A 23724-nucleotide genomic window follows, 5' to 3' on the forward strand; every position below is an offset into this window, starting at 1 on the left:
TCCTTATCTGAACTCTTGAAGGCTGTGATCAGATTCTCTTAGGAGATGTCAGACTCTCTGCTTCCAGTTGTAACTAAAATACAACGTGTGCAAACTTCCTGACAGTGTCTTCTTTTTTTCAGATTTGATCTTGGCTACCAACTGGGTTGACAAAAAGACTGCTGATCAACATTTTTCAGCCTCATGAGAAAGGCTGATTTCAGAAATGGGTGAAACGTCAATTGCTCTTATTTCTAAAAAGGCTTATTCCTCCCAATTTGAAATCCTAACACAGCAGAATGGCTACAAGGTGTCATACTGTTAGACACAGAATTCTTTAGATAAGACATTAAAGGTAAATTTTATGGCATTCACTGCAAAATGAACCTGTGACGTCTCCATCCAATTTCTCCCATATGCAACTTTCTTCTCTTGCTTTTCCTCAGCCATTCCACATGTTTAAACTTCCCCCCCCCAACCTGCAACTTCCCTTCAGTTCAATGCCTTTTCTCAATGCCTTTTGTCTTTTATCCGCATCGATCTAGAAGCCAAGACATGGAGCTTCTACTACTACCTACCTTAGCCAGGAGGGGGTAAAAAAGACTCACAGAATTCAATTTGTCCTGCCTCCAGGACACACTGACTACCAACTGCTTGCTCTACTCAGCTAACGTCATAGGTACTTGCTTGCATACAAAGTTTGTGAATACAGGAAATCCTATTAGTCAAAAAGACTTGGGACACTGGGTGAGAAAACACCAGCATTTTATCAAATCACATCATTTGGAAATAGTTGCGGATCTCTTATTGAATAATAAAAATTATAATAATAATAGTAATAATAATAATAGCAACACTGCTTGTGCTATACTGTGATTAGCAAATTCATCTGAGTTACTACAAAGATGGGTAATATTATTTGAAGACAAATAATACATTAGATGTACCTGATCATGAATATAAATTGCTATCCTTTCAACAGGGTTTCTATTGGATATTTTATAAGTCAATACATATTTATTGTAATGTTCCAGACTAATTTTCCTGTTCTTATTTTTCTAAGACCACTAATTTGTTTAACCATATTTTTGATGTTTAATCACATGGTGGTAATTTATAGATTTAGAAATGTACATAAAAATGTATGTAACCAAAATACTTGGCACAAACACCTCTGTGTGTTTGAAAATTACTTGAATAGTTCCATTAGATATTTTGTATTTGTAAATATAAAAAAATAGTGCTGATGGACTTGCAACCACCCTATACAAACCTTCTTGTTTGTGGTTTTACTGAACTTGGTAAGAGGCAGTGGCAGCAAAAAATATACATCAATTTTCCATGAAGAGTAATATCTGCAAAAGCAGGTTTGCCTATATTTTTTTTTTCATTTTTTTGAATCAAAAATGCATTTTCATTTAATCTCTATGCAGAAAAGAGCAGAGCTGACTATTTGTTCAACAAGGATATGAGCTACCTACAAGCTAGTGATCCTGAATATCCCGAATGAGAGATTTAAGCCATACCAGAATAAAAGATAATCTTTAATTAATAACACTGGAAGATTTCCCTGTACACTAAAATGCAAGTTTTTCTTTTTCACATTCTCTAACTTACTTCTCTTTGATTGTTTTCTGTAGCTTGAAGTTCAGATGTGTGAACTGCAAAAAATAGGTAATGTGGAACTAACAGATCAGGTATTAAGGGGTAGACTAATAGCTTTCTATTTGATTTGTCTACTTGTCACATTTCTGGAGAAAGAACAAGGTAACAGCTTCAGAAACATAAGCCTACACAACCTTTAGCAGAAATGTTTGCTTAAGTCTGATCTTGTGCATATTCATGAACTGATAGAGATCTTCATATTGCTGAAAATTAAGCAAAAGCTTATTTGCTTCATTAGACGAAGCTCAAATTACCTTCCTGATGCCACAAAATACAAAAAATAATCTACTGACTAATTTATGGCCAAATACATATTTAATAAATGTTTTGAATGGCTATTCCAAAAAAAAACAACAAAGGAAGAAAATGTCTAAAAAATATTGAGACTGATAAAATTAAAAGTTCCTGGCAGAATTTTAAAATTTCTTAATAAAATGCAGTCATTGACTGAGACCTGTGTGCCAAGTTATGACTATGAGTGAAACTCTCTGTGTGAGTTATTAACTTCTGGAAACAGTATAAGTGCTGACATGACTGCCACAATAGCCCCGCAAATGTGCTATACTTACATCATATAAACCGTTATCCAGATGCTTCAACAAGTAGTATATTACTATTTATACCCTAATGATTAGTAGGATTTAGCTGTCGATACAGCAGTAAAGCATATTTTAGAAGTATACATTAATATTTTGTTTGAGAGAAATCAATATCATGGATACCAGCTGTAATCCTCTTTAATGGAATAGCTTTGAAATAAATCAGGAAGGTTTGCTGAAAGGTAGCTGTCTTTGACATTCCATTAAAATAAGGATTTATCATCCCAAATAGCTTCTGCTTCTACTAAGTTGCAAGATAGGTGCAAATTCATCTGGACCTTTCGCCTAGAAGGTGTTGAGCACTGCTAGTGCTCCTAAGTCTGTGAGAGTTAAGGGATGCTCAGCATCTGATAAGAACACTTAGCACCTTCCAGAATGGAGCCCTGGAGGATGCAAAAAGCCCTCAAACCTACAGGCAAAAGGACTTTTGGCAAGAACTTTCAGAAATGATGTAGTCATTTAGAGGCCAACCTATTACTGCCTTATAAAGTTAAGCTTCCAAAGGCCAAGTTTTTGTAGCTGTTACGGCTTGTACCAAAAGTAGATGGACACTGATTGGATTTCCAGAAGCCTTTATCTCATATGGCAATCAGTAAAAGTTAGGGTTTTTCTCTGAAGTCTCTACTATGTTCCTACCAATACCACTAGGCAACAAGATATCTTTGAAATATCACTTTGCAAAATGCCAGTTCTAACTGACAGAGGTCCTCTTGGAAATGTTGCTACACCGCATTTTATAAAACATATTTAATTTTCTAATAGGGTCAAATTCAATCAACTCTGCACTTTACTGCTATCTCTCAAACAAGGATGCCAGAATCCTTTTCAGAATTTACAAATCTTCTCAGCATGTCTGTAAGGGAAGTAAAGATTATCTTATTTTTTCATAGTATAGAGCCAACATGCATTATCCCAAGGGAAAATCCCACTTTCATTAAGAAAGGAAACTATACACAAACATTAAAGATTCAGCTAGCTATTACCAACTTCAGTAAAGTATTGTTGAGAGATTTATTTTAAATTCTGATCTTAAATAAATTTTGCATTAAAAATGGTTAAACTGACCATAGGAAAAAGGAAAGAGTTCCACTCAAAATTTCCTGCTTTATCCAAAATGCAGCTAGAAAGCATCTATAAGGACAGAAGACAGACATGACTTCTGCATGTGTAGAGATACTCGTATAGAGTGCTGACTTCATAACTAAGATTCTTTTTCATTTAATTCAATCAGATTAGATTATGGTACTGATTATGATCATATCCACAAATCAGCATTTTAACTGAGTTTCCATGGAAACACTATATGCCCCTGTTTTCTTTTTAGACAAGGCCATGCCTGTTTAACAACTTGAACAAGTTTGACGAGGACAACATGTTTTGTTTAAGTTACATTAGCTGGGGCCAATATTTCCTAATTGCATTACCAGGAGAAACATTTACAGCAGTACTTTACCATGGAAAACTTTCCATAGTTCAGTCCATTTTAATCTCTGAAAAACAGGAAACAGCATTGCCATTGCTTATCAAACTTAAAATGTGTTAACTGGCCTTATATCTGTAAAATAATCTCCTTGATTAAATGACAATAGCGGTCTTGCTTTGTAGCCTTCATATGTAAGGACGTCACCCCACAGCGTCTGGATTCCTGAGGAACTCCCATCAGGGAACGCGTGCTGATGAAGACAGGGTGGTCCAGTGGCTAAAGCACTGAGCGGGAGTCCCCAGGGTCAGGCTCTGCTCCTGGCTCCCCTGTTCAGCTGCAGCGTGACCTCGAGTAATTCGCCTCGCTTTTCTGCACCCCATTTCCCTGTCTGCGAAACTGGAGGAAGCACACTTAGCATCTTAGGAAAAGTGATTTGAAATTTATGAATGAAAGCAATGATATTTAAGTATTCTTACAATCATATATTATAGATTAGGTGGGACTCAGGAGCAAGCATGACAACTTGTATGGAGCATTCTTGGGTGAGAAAAATGCGGCAGGCTCTGATCTTTAAAACTGTAAAACAGAATGGGGAGCCTTTCGTCCAGGAGCCAAAGTCCCTCTTCCAAAAACACTGGGCCTACTGTCCTATAAAAATTTAGAATATAAGAATCTTACCAAAACATATCCTCATCAATTTTTAGTCTAAAACTACAACTAGCAGAAGCAGCCTCTAACAAGCTTCCACCCTTTCCCCCCCAGTACTGTACTTTCTAAAATCACACAGTGGGAGTTCACTGACTCTAACAGAAGTTACCCCTACAAGCATATAAGATGTACGGCAAAATTACTATGAGAGGTCTGCACATCTGAAACACTAGTGGAAGCTTACAAAAAATCAGCAAAGAATAGTTTAATTTTACAGCATTAGGCACTGCAGCAGTAATCCAAGTGGAGCAATATGGGTTTCAGCACACTGAGGTATACTGTACTGTAGGAAAGAAGTTTTTGTTTAAGTGACTAGTCTCCATTCACAAACCCTTCTTCTAAGTAGTTCTCTATTGTGAATTACAATAAAATACAGGACACATTCGGAAGACAGCACAGGGATCCCTTTAAAAAGCATCTTTCTTAAAGCTGGTTGAAATAAGACAGTTCTGTGTCACAGGAGATTTCAAATTTGTTTGCCTTCTGAATTCATACCAAAGTAGAACAATTTCTACACAATAAATATTTGTTGGAAAATTTAATTAAAATTGATATAGCTATGGGAAAAAACAAGTTTCACATGGGAACCATTTTTACAGAAAGCTTGCAACTCTAATCTGATTTACTGAATTTACTTAATTTGTTCTAAAAACTCACAAAATATTATCTCTCTGATCATTTAGTTTTTAGTTTTATTTTATAAATAGTTTGCTTAAAATAGCAAAATGTAGATGCGTAGAACTGTTGTTAGGAAGGAAATTCTGGAGATCATCCAGCCCATCTCCCATTCGAAGGAGGACTATCAGCAATGCTAGCTCAAGTCAGCTGTGGCTTTGTCTAGCCAAGTGTTGAAAACTTCCAAGAATGGCAATCATACATGGTAACCAGATTACAGTCTCTTCCATTGCTACACTGCCTTCCTGGTGAAGTTTTCTTGATGTCCAAAGTAGATGCCCTAGTGTCCATTGTCCTATGGTACAGTGGGTTTAGGATTGCTGCATTTCTGCCTCAGACTTTGGGACATACATGGATATGGGTAAATGAGCTGGAGTTACTGTACATTTGTAGGCCACTAGTGTGACACACACACAGTAGGTCCATGCACCTAGAAAGGGTCATATCGACTCTGCATACTCATATGCAGTCAACGTATCTCAGATTTACAGCTTCCATTATGATCAGTCAGAACTACTGCTGCTAGGGAAAATGTCTCAAATCCTCAACTTTATCCCAGATTAAATCTTTAGGTGGAAGAAAAGAGGATGTGCACAGGGGACCCAGGAACACAATAATGCTCAAAATGATACCCAAACAGAGGAATAAAAAAGAAATAGGCAGATCAGAGAAACAGAAAGAGAAATCTAGAATAGCTGAGCTAATAAAACTTTTAGAAACTACCTGTCACTTAAGAGATCCTCTTCCTTGGGTGAATCTGTGATTGACCAGGTGAACTGGAAGACAGAGGCAGACTGTCACTGCTGAAGCACAGTGCAACTTCATTGCATCCTATTGCTAGGTGGTTATGAAACCCTATCTCAAACCACGAGGCGCTAGATGAGTCTAACGCCACGTTAAATAGCCTTATGCCACAGCAGGAAAAGTATTGCCTTTAATGAGCTAAAATGGAACTCGTCCTACTCCAATATTTTAGTGTGAGCAATACGGTGGCTTTCTTGCAGCTCCAGACCTGGATTCTGTTTACTTCAGAAGAATCTCAGATCACAAACAGAAAAGGTTATTTTCTTATTTGCAGTTCCAGAGAAAAGCTTGAAGGTATGAATCCTAAAGGTCTGAAAAAGGGACAACACAGCATATACTTTTTTTCAGAACATCACTTTAAGATTTTAAGGTCCAATTTACTAATTTTAAAGCTTTCCCACTCACACTACTGGTAGATATAAAGGAAGTCTACTCCATAAATGCTTTCCTTAATCTAAAGGCGAACATCACTGACTTCAATCTTCTCTCTAGTGGTCTCTTGTCCTTAATGGAGAGGTGTCATATTGATTACAATATTTAATAAAATTTCTTGACCAGCACAATTATTTTTGCATCCTAATTTATCCTAATTATCAATCTTCAAGACACTGTAAGGAGACTAGCAATAAAAAAAAAAAAACTACTCTCTTAATTCAAAATCAAACATTTTTCTTCACATGCTTAGCTTCACAAGAACTTTAGGAACCTAGTTTTGACAAGCATCATCATCTGTAGCACAGAAAAGGGCAAGCAGGAGGTTTTCCGTATGAAAAATGAATGGAGAGTCACTGTCTAACCCCTTCATTGGGTGAAGAGAGTGGAGACATTGCTATTGCTCATATAAATTACTGCGCTGTAAGAAAAATGTCTGCCCTTGATAACTTAGCCTTGCGTTTCTTCTAATGATCATAAGGCACTCATCTTTAATGCAGTTAAAGATCTTCAGAAAGGATAGGAAATTCTCATTAAGAGGCAAGATTCACATTTCCAAAAAGTTTGGAATCTGAGTGGTCCATTTTATTCACTGCTTCACACTATTCTTATTCAGAGAAACAAAAAGGTCACACCATGCCTACACCTGCAACTCAAAATAACATGCTGGTGAAACTGTACACTTCATCTTATTTCTGCTGAGTTCAAAGTTTGCCCTAAGATTTTAGGAGAGGAACAAGGCCCAAACTCTTAATTAGGAATGCTTAAAGCTGCAACACATGCTTTAGGAACAGTATTGTGATACTAAAGAGGGCTGCAAACTGGAGAAAAACAGATTTTTGATTTTTGCAGTGTAAATCTGCACTGTACTGTAATGGGCCTGGCGTGGCATTCTGAGGGACCAGCTGCAGCCAGGTTCCACTCATATGAAGTATTACACACAGAATCACGAGTTACGTGACTCTTTCAGATAGGTTGTTGTCTACTTCTCTCTCAAAACTGCCTTCAACTTCAATTTAAGAAAGTCTGCAGAACTGTTCTTCACAAACAGGTACCCCTTACCTCCAAAACTGTGAAAGTATGACCAGCTAAAGGCATACATTAGAGTAAGCTAGGTGTTTACTTTCCACTGGAAAGCCTGTATTGCACATTACAGCTTCTTTCAGTTGCCCCCAAAATGAATTTTTACTTAAGTGCCTATGTTTGGAACACAAACATCCCCAAATCATCAAAGAATTAAGGAGAGGAAGCTCTCTGCTTTTTCTTCTTCCTACTGGGTTTAGAGAAAAGAAACTCATAGCAGTAACTAATGAAAACCTATTTAAGATCTTACTGATACTACAAAACAGAGGTGCGGAAAAAGATTAGTTCACTAAGCTAGGAACATGATGTTTAACTTCTTCAACTTCTAAAAGCAGTAGCCTACTTTCTCCCAATAAGTACTTTCAGAAACAGAGAAGCCAGTAATATAGTTCTTTGAACTTATCTACTCTAACTCTGCTGAAACATAGAGATGGAGGGAAAATGGACACTGAGCAATGTACTGTCATTTTGAAAAGGGAAAAGGATAAAAGGTCTCAGCCAAAATATGAGAAACCAAGGTCAGCCCTGCCATTATGTTCAAAAATAACATATTGCAGAAGGAAATGAGAGAAAATTAAGAAGATCAAAATATGCCCTTTTTGACCAAGATAGCTATAGCTATTTGGACAGAAGAAGCCCAGCTAGATTGGGAACTTTTGAGATCACGCCCTAAATTAAACAGTAGTAAAATAGAAGCAGCTTTGTACGAAATCCAAATTTCAGGGGGGGAAACTGGAGTGCATTAAACAGTAATAGGTATTAGCTGTACACTTTAGTGTCATTCACTGGCGATGAAGCAGAATTCTGATATAAACATTGAAGACAAAAAGAGGAGATCAACATTTAAATGTTGCCTCAATTTTAGGGGAAATAACCTACTTTTATCCAGTATTGCTCATTATGCTTGCCCACAGGCACTCAACTGCTTTCATAAATTTGTTATCCTCTCAACTAATGCATTTGCTTGCCCCAGAAAGTTCATCCCTTCAGCACACTAATAGCATCTTAGGGGACAGTAAAATAGAAACTACAGTTAAAAGCTTGCAAACAGCTTTGGTTAGCACAAACAAAAACCACACATGGCTCAATATTATGACTGGCAGCACTTCCTCATTTATGCCAATCATACTAAAACATTTTCTTTCTTACCTAGCAGACAGCATGTCAGCCATTTGGTAAAATCCTGCTAATAGTTGTACGACATCTCTATAAACTGTCTTCATTTTTACTGAAGTCAATAAAAGGAAAGTACTATACACTGTAGGTATTTTATAAATTATAATTACTATTGGAAAATGATATTCTAGTAATGAGAAAAGGAAACATAGAATGAGGCCCTTTTGTAATCCTGGGCATAAAAATAGGAAACCAAAACAGACATATGGAAGAACATATAGTCTAAACAGACAAGAGAGACATGAACAGGTACTACAAGAGAATAAGAACAGCAAAAACCAGGATTTTCCTTAAAGATTTCAAACTTAGTGTCCTTTACTTGCCATCAGGTTATTGCAGTCAATTTGTTCTATTAATGCTGGTATAAACTGCACCCCTATATAAACAGACTTTTATTAAAGCTTCTTTCTGTATTTCATAGCCACAACTTTTTGCTTTGTTTAAGTGCCTATTGTTTTACTCCCGCATAAATCTCCTCCCAGGGTATCTGAAATCCTTAATCATCATCCCAGTTCTCTCCCACATTACACTTTTCGAATCAAGTTCCATGACTGTTAAGAGTTATGCTTACGTCAGTGGGATCAAGCGGTTTAAATTTCAGTACCTATTAAAGGAATTTAATTATCCAACCAGTTCCATTTGGATACACTGTTACTGTTCTTTGCTAATCTGTACCAGATTTTCCTGTATTGTAATTCTCATTAATAAAATGTGCTCTGTAAGAGTTTGAATTTTTTCTTTTCCTCTTTTGTTTTAAACAAGAAAGCTCTCTCAGTGGCCTATTTTAGAAATTCTGAACAGAAGCATCATTATCATTTATATTAGCTAAGTTTCCCAAGGATTTATCATATCAGAAAACAGCACAACTACATGAACTTCAAGGGAGAGAAGTTCACCCATACACCTTGCTCAGTCTGTCACTTCATTTAAAACATTATGTGGGGAAAAACGAAATTTTAAAAACCTGCTTGGTGTTTCAAATCTGCTTACAGGTTAAAAAAAGAAAGGAAAAAAAGAGGATAACAGCATCCTATGTGATCTCTAGCATGCTGCAGTGTACAGAAGACCTTCTATGCCTGCTGCTACCTCAGTTAAAGCAGTTGTCATGACAGAAATTCAGAGAGAACAGAAAAACAAGAAAAGCAGCAAACTATGTACTGCTTTGTAAAACAGGTCTGTTGTTGAAATGAAGCACATCAGCAGCATGTAGAGGTATCAGGCTCGTTCCTGTTCATTGGAATCATATGGAAAGAGTTTACAACATCCTTACTCTGCTTGTGAAGTGGTCCCATTAGCAATGAACATTGATGTTCCAGTTTCTACTCATCCATCATATGCAGAGGCCTGCTAGTTATAACTGCTACATAACACTATTGAAGAGGATTATTGTCTGCTTTTACAAATGCTAAAATAGAGTTGGTAGGTGGTAAATCATACTTTACCTGCTGCAATACACGTAAGATTCTTTCTGGAGCTGTACAGGCTTCAAGCTTTTCTCTTGCAGAAAAGGGATACTCCACCAAAGTTTGAATCTGAAGCTACTGGGCATGTTGTTCCTGAACCAATAGAGTACTTAAGTATTTGCTGAACTTTAAAAGCACTGACAGTGCCGGGAGACAGTCAGGCTATTTAGTACCTTGCTTAAATTAATGACAAAAATTCCCATTTCCAAAATAGTAGGAAAAATACAGAAGTCTAGTTATTTGAATTGAACTGCAGCAAATATCATCCCTACTTCTGCAAGTTCTTGTGTTCATGTGACTATTATATAGATACTAGGGCAAAGAGAAAAAGCTTCCTTCTGAGACGGTAAATGCTGGGTTGCCAACACTTATCAGAATTTTACTTAACTATAGAGATCACTGCTTGTAGCAAAAGTGGGAAAGGAATTAATGAATTATGAATTTTATTTTGTACCACAATTGGTGAGCAGCAGCTTAAGAGAGAGTAACATTTACTGTATTTTACAACCTTTCTTCATAAACCAAGAATGTTTCAAAATCCTTTTTCAGTAAGTTATTCAGGAAAAATCCTTCCAATTCTTACAAGAACTGACATAGTAAACCAACCATTCAGAATCCACAGGAAATTTATATTTTGTTCCCAAGTTGGAATCTAGGGTCAGCTATAACCATAAAAATAAATTCTTATTAAATATAAAAATACGAGAACAAAAACACAAAGTAAAAGCTTAGAAAAGGAACTTTTTCTTTGGTGAAACATGAACAAGCAATCTAAAATGATAGTGAAAATGATCCCATTTTAAAGTGTTTGAGAGAGGACAAAAAGGATATAAGATGTCTAAATAAAACAACATGTACACCCTGTTCTTGATTTTAGACATAATTTTCCAGTTCCTAGTTTTTGATCCTTTTGTTTCTATCACCTTATGTCAAGCAGCATATGTTTCTATTTACAGTAACAGCAAAAGGAACTCACTAATTAACTCTAATCATACTTATCGGAGATACATTTTATCTATACATACAAAGATGTTCGGCATACACAACAGGCCATTGTCACGAGTCAGGAACTGATTCAGTGTTGAAGGGGGTTTTTTATCACTGCTGTTTGAGATGGTAACAATATATCTGCACACACAAAACATCTGATTTAAAGGCCCCTAGCTGCAACTTTATCTAACTTGCAATTAAGGTAAAGTAATCCAGCATCTCTATTCCCTGTGCTTGTGCTCACTCTGAAGGCTTTGCATCCCTTGTAATAAATTTTCTGTCTAGTAGAATATACTGCAATGCTGGTGTCTGAGTATTTTCCAAGTAACCCCTTCCCACCTTCATACATCCCTGCTCATTTAGTTATGGGAAAAGCGGTTACAAGCCAGACCAACTCCTACCTGCATTACAGTACACTAGAGTTAGAGCATCGTGACAAATTGCTGGCTGATTTTCCTACTGAACTGAGAGTATTGCATCACCTTAGCAAGGAGGAAAACTGAAAAATCTGCAAAGGACTGACCCAAACAGCCATCTCCAGACAACCAGCAAAGACTTGGTATCAGCGTTAAGAGAACCTTCCCATCCTGACCAGGAGGAGAACGGTCTGGGGACGAAGGCAGTGCCGACCTAAACTGAGAAGCCTCAGCCAGGCAGCCCCGAAGCGGCCGCCCGACACAGCAGCTCACACCTCCGCTCCACCGCCGCGTCGCGCGCACTGCCCTCTTCTAGAGGTGTCAGAGGAAGGAGTAAAAACTCCCATAAATAATAATTACGGAAAAACACTGCCCACAGGGAAAGGTTTTTCTCCATAACTCCTGTCATTAGTGGTTGATTAAAGCCCATAAGTGTGAAAGTTTATATCCCTTATAAATGATTTTTTGTCCCATGAGGTAACCATGGCTCCAGATTATATATGAATCCTACTAATCTTTTGGCCCAAGGATAACTTCCAGCAACGCGTTTCAGAGATTAATTACACATTGTATAAACAAGTACCAGATGTATCCAAGTAAGGCAAAACAAGCCACTGAAAAGAGAAGAAAACTGTGCTCTTGCCCTCAAAGTCAGTGATCCAAAATACAAAAATCACAACTGCCTGCTTGTTTCCTCATTTCTAGAGTTACAAAATGTTTTTTCTCACCTTAAAGGTTTACAACCAAACAATCTGTAATGACCGCCAAAGGCAGACGTGAGCAACCTCTCAGACAGACTGGTGTCGCCTTACGCTGTGTGATGACCAAGATTTGATGTCTTTAATCTCTGGCTGGTATAATTCTCCCTTTATCCCACCTAACCAATGAAATGTCTGAAGAAACAAACTCACAGTCTCACCTCTCCTGGGAAATATGGCCAGCTATTTCAGGTTAAAATGTACCTCAAGCCAAATTTGGCTTGGTCCGTTGGCTTAGATTTCTCTTCTGAAAGGTAGGCAGGAATAGGCTCCTTGGTCTTACTCTAATTCTTGTCCACTTTTGAAAATCTAGTTACCTGCTAGGCACAAGCTGAGTGGGTCCAGAGCTCTCTGAGCGCAAAGATTGCCTTTGTACAGACAAAAACATGAGGAATTCAAGAGAGTCTTCTCATCTTTATTTGCATTGCATCCTGACTCATAGCTGGAAAAAAACTAAAATCTTTTTCAATGATGCAGTATGGCATTTTCTTAAGTGCCAGTTTGTGGTGGGGGAGGTTTAACATGAGAACCATGGGCTACTTCACACGAGTTATTTTGACTCCTAATCCTAAACGAAGAGGAGTCTGCATTGCCTGGAGTTGCATCTAGGGTCTTCAGCAAGAGTTTAGCTGTTTTACTAATCAGGAGACATACATTAGCAAGGCTAACACTCATGCAATTTCCCCATAACTGTTGCATCTTTAACACCTTCCCATTCAAAAGCAGAAGGAAAATAAATCTAACAGAAAGCATGTACAGGAATTGTCTGTTATGGTTTTAGGAACTTTTTTTTTTTTTTTTTTTAACTAAACCATGTCTGCCCGGACTTGAAATACAACATAGTGAAAGCAGAATGCTATAGCTTTTATGTATTTGAATTATTTGTTTAAATTGCTTCCTTCCTGCTAGTTTGTTTAATTCACATGATGTTCTTCCATAAAAGAGATGACTCTAGTACATACTTCGCCTTCAAAATAGAAGGCAATAAACTGCTGTAACAAAATGTATGCTGGCAAAGCAGACGCTGAACTGCCCCCACCAGCAAACAGGGATAGGATATTAGTTCATTGGGCTGTCTTGCCTATTGCAATGGGAAACGTATCTTGTTACAACAAGACACAAGTTAATTTAAGCAGTCACAATAACACAGTTGCTGCACCACATCAGACAACTGAAAAGAATTCTGCTGGTTGTTTAAGAGGCCAGAAGTAGAGTAGATTTCATGGTTATTCTGTTTCTGGCAAATCTCTACCTGTGTCACAACTATAATTTTCACCACATCAGACTTTGCTGTCATAACCAAAGTATTATTACTAATAAATGGGAATAGGACATGGATTATAGGTTGGGGAAAATTCTGTTTACAAAATATGTGTATTCAGAGATCTCAATACAAGGAAAAAATAGCCACATCTACATGAAAAGCAAATCAACAGATTTAATCATATGTTTCCAAATTTGAACTCAGCATGAAGATTAAAAAAAAAAAAAAGCAATAACTTCTTATACCACAATTCAGAGTATGTAAAACAACCTCTGCGTTATTGTTGGAAGTGAACCTCACACAGTGCTTAACTTTCAATGACCTTGTCCTACGAACATCTCTTTAATATGGTGAGTGCTAAAAATAATACAATTGTAGCAGCAAAGGATTACCCAAAATAAGAGAGGTGGTTGAGGGACATTCTTTAAGGTTTCCGTTTGATGACACAAAGTGCTGCGAGAGCTTGCAAACCCACCTGATCAGCAAAACTTCTTTAAAAAGGAACAACAACTTAAAAAAGAAACCCTTTGAATTCATGTGCCAAAATACAATTTTAAGTCCATGGAGAACTCAGAAGTGTGAAAAAGTGTTATCACAGAAGAAAACAACAATAGGAAGGCTAGTACATCCTATAATATTGCCAAAAGTCATGAGGCTTATTATTGATGCAAAGGATGAGTCCTTATTACATTTAGTTCTATCTTCATTAAAATGATTCACTGGTACTATTTAAGATAGGTGTGTTTATATGTTTGTAGGTGTGCACTCATATGCAGGTTGAGAAGGGAAATGCCAGATAAATATATTGTGCAACAAAGAGAGTGCTTTGCTTTAACCTGATAGTAATATAAAGTATTTTACAAGTGATCTTTAAGCTCATCTCCCCTTCCCTTTGGAAAGTTGGAGCCATTTAAAACGGCGGTGGTACCAAGTAAGGCACATTTATGGGATTCCTCTATACTAAATTGCAGTCTTTCATCTGGTATCAAGATGACGCGCCACTCATCAAGACTGTCACGAACAATACGGTCTGCCATTGGCAGCAACAATCCTGGTGGCCTCCAGATGAACAGTCAGGTTTGCTTTTCACAGTGTCACTTGTTTCATGGTCTCAGACACTGTTCAGCTCTGCTCACTGCTCCTTTTGTCTTGACTTGCGTCAGAAACAATTCAGCAAAGCATGCAATAATAACAGTTACAGTTCTTCATAGCACGCAGTTGCGTTTACAACATGCTCCCTGAACAGCAACTGCAGCACACTAGATCTCCTCCTGCAGCCAAGAAAAGGGAATTAAAGATGCCTGCCGGAGTGGACTAGGGAGCAGGCTGAGGGACAGAGCAGACACCAGGGACAAAGGGACAGAGGGGAAGGGACTGCAAGTTTAAGAAGTGACGGGGTGGAAAAGGGAGACCAGGTAGATGAGATCACTGGTGTGGGCACAATTCATGCAAGGGACAAAAGGGCCAGTCCGGAGGTTAGGGATAGGACTAAGTCTGGTAGGAGATATTAGATGCAAGAGCTCCTTAGGCACCAAAGGGCCAAGGCCAACTCTCAGCAAACCTAGCAAAGTGCACTATATTAACTGTCATAAATCTGCACCGGAGTTAGTGCAGGGAATTCAGCTATGATCACATAGATCTAAAATGCGTTACAGTCCCTTTTTTTAAAGAAAAGTCCAATTATTTTAGGAAGCAGTGTCATGTACTGGAGATGTAAAGATCTCCATCTTTTATCTTGTTATGTTGGCAGCATAACTTTAATAATTACAGTCTGGGGAGCAGAAGGAGGCGAACTGTATTGCTGTGCTTCCTTTAGCAATAATCCTTGTATTACACATACCTATATAGGAGAAACCACAGAACACATGACAGTATTTTAGCAGATATTAAATACACAGCAAATTATGTGAGGGCAGGGTTGACTTTTAATCTCTTGGGAGCTCAACTAACGAAATTACTAATCAAAAAGCAAACTGAGAATCATTCGGAATGTGTTTGTTTAGGCTAGAGAAGAGAAGGCTCAGGGAGTAGGGGCAGGACCTAATCGTCGTCCTTCTGCACCTAAACGGTAGCTATAGAGAAGATGGAGGCACTGTCTTCAAACGGATGCATGATGACAGACAAGAGGTGATGGGCACAGGTCAGGGGAAACCCTGTTTGGATATAAGAAATAATTATTCACTCAGAACAATTGCACATTGGAATAGGTTGCCCAGAGAAGTGGTGGAATCTCCCTCACTGGAAACATCCAAGCCTCAGCTTGACAGGGCCATGAACAAGCTAATCCAAGTCCCTGCTTTCAACAGCAGACCAGACAATCTCCAGAGGTTCATTTTAGGCTTTTCAATGATTCCTTCCATAGCATTTTATATAATATACAAATTTTGCCCTAGAAAGTGAGCTCACTATCATTTTTTCATAAGCATCTAAAAGCAGAATTTGGCGCCAAGAAAAGCTATGTTATATGTAAGAAAGCTGAAAGCTTTTAATTACATGACTTCCTTCCTCATTGTAAAGCTAACAGATGAAGTGATCATATGACTTTGAAAGACCCTGTTATACTAGATCTCACATTCCTTTAAACTCCTTTGAGTTCCTTCATAGTCACAGGTCATCGATCCCTTTATCGTTGTAACTGCTACAGTATGAATGATTTAAACTGAAGGAGTAACAAAGAGACAAGTCAAAGCACCGTAAGAATTCATGGAGAACTAGTTTAATACCGCCTGCCAGTTATTTCCAATAAGTCTGGAAAGAAACAGGTTTGCTCATTACTCTTGATGACCACACAAGTGTGCGTGCCATTTTTACTGAGGCACCAGGTTAGTGCTCCCAGGCAAGGAAATCCTGTCAGCACACCTAATCCTTTTGGATGTCAGAAGAATAAGCTTAGAAGAGCAAACAAGTGCACTGTCAAAACCATGTCATCAACACACAGGCCTATTCGTAGTGACACTATACACTCCGCTGCCTCCAGTCACAGCCCAGGATAACCAGAATCCATGGCCAGAGTCATCTGATCGTGCAGAAACTGACCCAGCAGAGCTAATAACCCCCCCGAATTCAGAAACTCTACTGGATTTAAGAGGGGAGCTTTATTTTTGTGCCTTGCATTTGAGGCAGATTAAACAATCGAAAAGGCAGGGCTATCAGGTCATGATTTGTATGTCACAGCTGTCCGGCTAGAGTTGACAGACACTCCGCGCACGGCCACTTGACTGATTACGAGAGGCAGAGTAAGCATCTGAGAGTCATAGATGGACAGTGGGAAAAAAAAGATCACAATCAAGAAAAAAAACAAAGGCTGATGGTAACACACTAGAAATAGTTGCACTTCTGTGCCAGCCACAGATACCGTCTAAAAAAAAGACACAAAGGAAACTGGATGGGCACATTACAGATTTGACGTGGGAATCGGAACAAAGCGTCAGCTACTGATCTGCTTCAGAAAACTGGACTGGACCTTCTGCAAGGTGGAGAACAAGCAAACAAGCATGAAAGGTGAGATATTGAAGCATTTAGAATAACAGCAAAATTATTCTGTGCTCTAAACAATACTGCCTTACCAGCCAGTGTTTATTTTTAACTCTACACTGGAACTTGTGTCTCAGTTTCTGGAGCCAACTGTTGCAGAGCAATATAATGAGTTGAATGTATTGCTTATCTTGCTTGTACAGATGCTGAATTCTTTCAAGTGAATTCTACAGTAGAGAATTGAGGAATTTCAGATTATGTATAATTTTAATTTAAATACAATTTCATTTTAAAGTGAAAATTAATGAGTAGTTTGTAACTTAAACTGTAGTCTTAAAATAACTTTCATTTATACATTTGTCATATTCAATGTTATAATCATACGCTGTTGTTCCTCAAGAGATTGATCACTCTTACTAATTAATGTTTGATCTGTCGATAAGCAGTTTATCCTTTAATTTCTAAAAGGTTTTAAGCAGTAACCGACTAAAATGCTTTTTACTTTAAAGTAGTAAATAGTAGCAATGATTTGAGGCATCTGAAAAACAATGTTACAAAAGGATTTATCAGTCTGATTCTCAAACAGATCTGATTTTCGTTAGCCAAAGAAACTCAAATTGAATCACTCAACATCTGATTTTTTAACTTTTATTTTATGCTATGCATATGAACACAGCTTTAGGCAGCACTTTGTTTTTAATGTAAGATTGTTAACAGTATATGAAGGTAAAAACTATTATTTCTTCAATTAAAGCTGACTTGAATACCAGGGAGCAGACAATAATTATAAATACTAAATTTTACTAAGTACTCCTGTGACCTCATTTATCTTTTTAACAGCTTCTTGACAAGTGTTTGCTTAGTGTTTAGAAACTCGTATCTATGGGAAATACAGCTGGCATTCAGATAAGAGAATAGAAGCAAAAAGTATAAACACAGATATTTTAAAGAACAAACCTACAGAATCTGGATTGCTGAAAAGTGCTCTTATCTGTTTTTACAACAAAGTCTTTGAAGCTTGTTATTTTTTTGACAGCATATTAACTTAATTCTTTCTAGGTAGTACAACTAATAAAAAGGCAGAAAAATAAAAGCTGTACTTGCAACTCTACTGGCACAAGACACCTCAAAGTTATTACTGCTATAGAGAGTGAAACATTACAACGTAATAGTTTTAGAAACTTGGTAGAAACACTTCCTTCAAGCTCTGCGGCTTTGCTGATGGCAAAACCTGCTGAAAGGTATTTGTACTTAAGATAAGTAGGAAGTACTTCACTTTAAGACCATGGAAGCACTGACTTAATTCTGCATTATAAAAGAATTTTGGTATCATATAAGATTTACTAATGTAAATTAAAAACAAATTTTCTTTTTGCTACCTACATTAACATTTATTATCAGACTGTATATCCTTTGCTTATTTTACTAATCTGTGTATTAAAAAAGACACAAATTTTAAATTAATTTCACAGCATTATTGCTTCTTTCACTTGTGATACAGGTAACTGGCTTTTGGTTTTGAGCATCATCTTATTAATACATGCGGCTCATGGATGCCCCGAAAAATGTCTCTGCTATCCAGCTTCAAAGACTGTAGACTGCAAGAATAGAGGACTTACTGAAATTCCTGCCCATTTACCCCCTGCAATTCAGATACTACAGTTGCAGAATAACCGTATTTGGAAAATCAATCAAAATGCATTCACTGGAACACCACTGCTCAAAATCTTAGACTTGTCTAACAATTCCCTCGCAAGTTTGGCAGCAGGTGCTTTCCAAAAATTAAAATACCTACAGGTTCTAAACCTAACTAGGAACTTCATCCATTATATAGAAAACAAGACTTTCAGTTTCCTCCCACACCTAAAAGAACTGGACTTGTCATCCAACAGCATAATACGTTTGCCGGAGACCTTGGGAAACAGTACAGGGAATATAACACTCTTGTCTGTGAAGCATAACAAACTTGAGAAAATGGACAGAGGTCTGCTGGAGTCCCTTCCAAACCTGAAAGTGGTTCTCTTCCAAGATAATCCCTGGCAATGTAATTGTAATGTCTTTGGCCTTAAACTTTGGCTGGAGAGCTTCTTATACAGAGGTAAGGAACTCTTCTCATTAGACACAATGCACATGAGGAGAACACACCGCCAGCATCCAGCTGATCTTCCCTGCTGTGGCCATCACGAGTCACCTCACACTTGAGAACATCCCCTCTAACGAGTATACTAAAATCTATTCGTATGTATAGTTTGGAGTATAGCTGCTTTCACAATTACAGGTGGCAAATGAGAATTATAGAGGAACTTTACATAAACGTATAAAAAGAGAGAAAGGAAGTATATACATATACACACACTTACATATATAAAGTGTGCATAGATACATTATGGAAATACACGTATTTGTATATGCCCATATCTATGTATACAATAAGCACACATGCACAAACACACACACTTGCTTTAATTCTACCACTGCATTTTTGCTAGAAATCAACACCTACTGTTTAGAAGCTTTTTGCCTGGTATATGAGGGTTAATATCAATCCTGGCATCAGTATCGATTTAACTTTAGAGAACACAGAATTGTGATTTCTCTTTAAGTCATGATACATATCACTCAGTAGCTCTTTAATATTTTAAGAATATATTCTCTGAGAATATATGTTGCACCCTGCACATGTTTACACTTGTATAGTATTCTTGCTTAATTTGTTGTTAACTGAAAGGTACTAAATTCATTGACCATTTCCTGACAGAAATGTGCAATACCATCACATGGGAAAAAGTGAAATTTATTTTAAAAAGTAGCCTCATTTTTTGGTCACACCTGCTTTTAAATATATTCATGAGTTACTCTATGTAAAAGAGAGTATGATTCAATTCTATTTTTGAGTATTTCAGAAGTTGTCTTTTTCCTTGCATTCAGAGAAGCTTTATAATCGAACATGATTAAAAAAAAAAGTAAACAAGCATTCATCATCCCAAAACACTTTTTCTCATATCTACTTCATCTATAGATAGCGTAGGCAGGGAAAGGATTTAAGCATTAAAGGAAATTTCTTTCCTTCTGCTGGGAGATATATTCAGACTTCGAGAATTCAAAAGCACAGGGCAATTTGCTCTTCTCTAAATCAGGCTTTGATGCTTGAATGTGATACAAATTACGGACTTCCTATCTGTACACCAAAGCGACAGAGAGCGTGCCACAACACAGCACATGTGAAGAGGGCCCCCGTCGCCTGCGTCTCAGAAGGGCTCCCGAGACCAGGCCAGCTGCAAAACGCTTACGGGCTGCGCGGGGACACAGTCAGTACAACAGCCTCTGGGTTAGGCAAAGCCGCTGCCAGGGAGCGCCCCGGCCAAACGGACAAAAGGCTAACCCCTTTCGGGGTTAAAATCCTAATACTTTGGATTGGTAGAACATTATGTCGTCCCGGGGCTTTTGCTGCATTCTTTCCTACAACAAATTTTGGCAGGGGTTCTGACTTCTCTGTGCAGAAGCAGGTAATGATCCAAGGTAAGCAGATAATCTTAATTACTCTGCCAGCAGCACAGGTTCTGTAGCTTATTTCAAAAAAAATAGCCCAAAATTGTTTAGAAATTGTTTAGAAAGTGGTGCCTTTCCATCTTTCTGATCTTTTCACAAACTATCAAAATGAAGTGATAAGGAACTTAACAGATTCATTTTAGCAACAATTTTAAAAAGAAGCCTACGTATTACGTCCTCTTCTAAGTTTATGTTACTCTAAAATTACTCATGTGAAATCAAATGAAAAAAAATTAGTTACACTGCACTTTAATCTCTCCTATTACTTATATCATATACTTATTACAAAACAGTACTGTGGCTCTACAGATATTTCTTGCAAGCCCTAACAAAACATTGCTAGAGACAGAATATTGTCTGAATTTAAAAGAAGTGTTGAATGTTGTGTCCAATATGACTTTAAAAGGTTTCAGTATTTCTTACCTGAATCCAGGCCAGGCAACTGATACTTGATGCATATTCTTAAATAATTACAGAGAATGCTTCGGTTCAGGTGGAGCTCCAATTTTCTATTCCAAGCACAGGCTTTTTAGTTACTCATAACCACAGAAGGGCCAGAGTTGCAGGATTTGGAGCTTTACCCACACCCACACTCAAACTTTCAAGTTGGAGGTGTCAGGATCCAGGCTTTGGGTTTGGCTACTAAAGACCAAGAGACTAGCTGCTATGCTATTACATATCTTGGAATATCATCAATATTTGTGGAGAAGGTAGTCTCAAGATTACGCTTTGGGCCCATCTTGCTCACTACTTTCTCAAACAAATTCTCTTCAAAATGAAAATCTCTCTGTTTGGCTTTAGCTAAAAGGTATTTTATTTCAGATAAAAGAGAGGGAGAAATTTGAGTTGACTCAGTTAAGATGACTTTTTAAATTACATAAACATTGTTTCTGGCCTTGTTGACTCCTTGACAGACTATGCCCCTAAAGCTGTGGTCTACTCCCAGCGTGTCGCTCTACATGCTGAGGACCAACCGCATGCTTTAGCAGGATTGAGGTTTCCTACTTCACTTTCCTTTACACTAAATACATCCTTTGGGAGACAGCAGAAGCTGGTTCTCAACAGTTATGAAATCTACCATTTGAATGAGCTAATAGTAATCTTAACTCCTTTAAATCTGTGAATATCATGAGCCTTGTTTTAAAAAATAGTTCATGTATGCAACTTATTGAACTTTCTCTTTGCATCATGACAAATATTAGCGTATGGTGTCAGAACAATGACTACTTCATGAAATATTTCTGTCAAGTCCAATGGGATATATTTACTAAGTATATTGCTTCCATTTTTGTTTATAAAAACAAGTAATGGTATGAATTTGCATTTGCTTATTTTTATACCAGTGTTGTTTTTTTACTTTTACAGGCAAATAATTGTTTATATGATTATTAAAGTGTAATCATCTTACCTTTGATCTAACTGGAAAAAGTACAAATTCAAAGCTGACTCTAAATTTTCTTAAGGTTTCCGTTACTTTTACATGAAGTTAATTCAGAACTCCCCAAAGCTCAAGACCATAATGTGTTCTTTTCAGGAGGAATAAGCGATGGCATTATCTGCTCAACACCAGGAATTCGGAAGGGAAAAGACCTCCTCAGAGTTCCTTACGAGCTGTTTGGGGCATGCCCTCTTACGACAGCTCACGTGCATCTGGCCAGCGTTCATCACCATAACTTTGAGCACCGAAGCTCTCTGAAGCATGCTCATCACAGCGAACACGGGGAAAACAGCCGTTCAAACTGTGAACCTAAACCAAAGCCAAGGCCTGTTAGTTTGCGTCATGCGATTGCCACTGTAGTAATAACTGGAGTTGTCTGTGGAATCGTGTGTCTAATGATGTTGGCAGCTGCTGTTTATGGTTGTGCCTATGCTGCGTTTACTGCTAAATACCACAGAGAACACTTGGCCCCAGCAAGACAGCATGGGACTCCTGAGGAAAAACAGCCATTTGATAGTTCCTTGGCTTGAGTTGCTTTTGTCTTTGGTGTCTTGAAAACAGAGAGTCCTCCCTTCAGTTAAAAGGCCTGGAATCTAAATAGGATTGACTTATTAGCTACAACTGCTTTTCTTTGCTTTTTCACATTAAAGAAATTTAATGTAAATATATATATTTGGTTTTTTTCCCTTGGAATGGTGTTATATTAAGATTTTAAGTAAATGAATGTAAGTTTATTTATATTTTGTGCATGTATATTCTGAAGCCACTATTGAAGGCTGGGCATCTCACATAATCTTGATGTAGCCACTTTCAAGTATTCCATTCTCCATTACTAGCCATTTATGTAATATTAGTACGACATAGGAGCTATGGTGTAGCTACAGCCAGTAGCCAACATGAGTGAGCTTTCTGCAAAGAAAAATGCAGAATAATTATAAATGACTGCATTGTAGGTTCTTAAAATTTGTGGTACATATCCAGAAATACAATTCGCAATCAGTTTTAGAATGGGCCAATCTATACACTGCTGCTGATCGCTTGGAGAACCTGTCAAAAACATTTGAAAATATTTTTTCCACCTTCCAATCTGTCCTGCAAGACAAAAATAAAGCATTTCATCCATTATCTAGCTTCGAAGACAGGAAGCACCTTGTTAGCTATCACATTTCATTTCTAAATTACTTACTAGGGAAGAAGGAAGAGAGCTGAGAAAATGCTTAAGAAGGAAGAAAGGTTACACTGTGTTTCAGGTACGAGCACTGAAATAAGCACACATAGCGTATATGAAGAGACACGACCCGTTCTCCTACGAGTACCCATGCTTGCTAAGGCATTCCTGAAGCTTCTTATTCACAAATCCACACAAACGCCCCATTCTGCAGATCGCACGGCAGACGCAGCTCTCATCACAATGCTGCCTTCAGTATGGAGGATAATATGGTTGCATGTTTACATGCTCTCCTTCTCACAGGGAAAACATTCAGCTAAATTAATTCAAGGGTCCACCCTAAACTTTCTATGGCGCAATTTTACCATCGGAAGAAATCAGAGCCAAAACCATTTGAGCACCATAAATTTTGAACAGAAAGAATATTTTGAAAGTGCAGAAGTATTTTTCAAATTACTCCTAGAAATGACAGTTTTAAGACAACCAACAGAGGTAGCTACTCCATCTCTCTTTCTGAGACCAGATTAAGAACATCTAGACTATTCCAGACAGATGTTTGTCCAACGTATTTTTGAAACCTCTCCAGTGACGGGGACAACAGACCTGTCTAGGTAGCTGATGCAGAGACCAACTATGCTTACAGTCTGCAGATTTTTTTCC

General features: G+C 37.7%; 2 protein-coding genes across 2 annotated transcripts in view; one reads left to right on the forward strand and one right to left on the reverse strand.

Annotated features, from left to right (window-relative positions):
* The window catches only part of CACNA2D3 (calcium voltage-gated channel auxiliary subunit alpha2delta 3), a 512160-nt gene that overhangs the window by 63518 nt on the left and 424918 nt on the right, over positions 1-23724 (reverse strand). The gene's annotated exons all lie outside the window — the stretch shown is intronic.
* LRTM1 (leucine rich repeats and transmembrane domains 1) lies at positions 14426-22426 on the forward strand. Its single transcript, XM_067303629.1, has 4 exons — positions 14426-14512; positions 17969-18150; positions 18382-19007; positions 21993-22426. Exons 1-4 carry the CDS (start codon positions 14426-14428, stop codon positions 22424-22426), a joined length of 1329 nt encoding a protein of 442 aa, XP_067159730.1.

Source organism: Apteryx mantelli, chromosome 12, assembly GCF_036417845.1.
Source record: "Apteryx mantelli isolate bAptMan1 chromosome 12, bAptMan1.hap1, whole genome shotgun sequence".
Lineage (NCBI taxonomy): Eukaryota > Metazoa > Chordata > Aves > Apterygiformes > Apterygidae > Apteryx > Apteryx mantelli.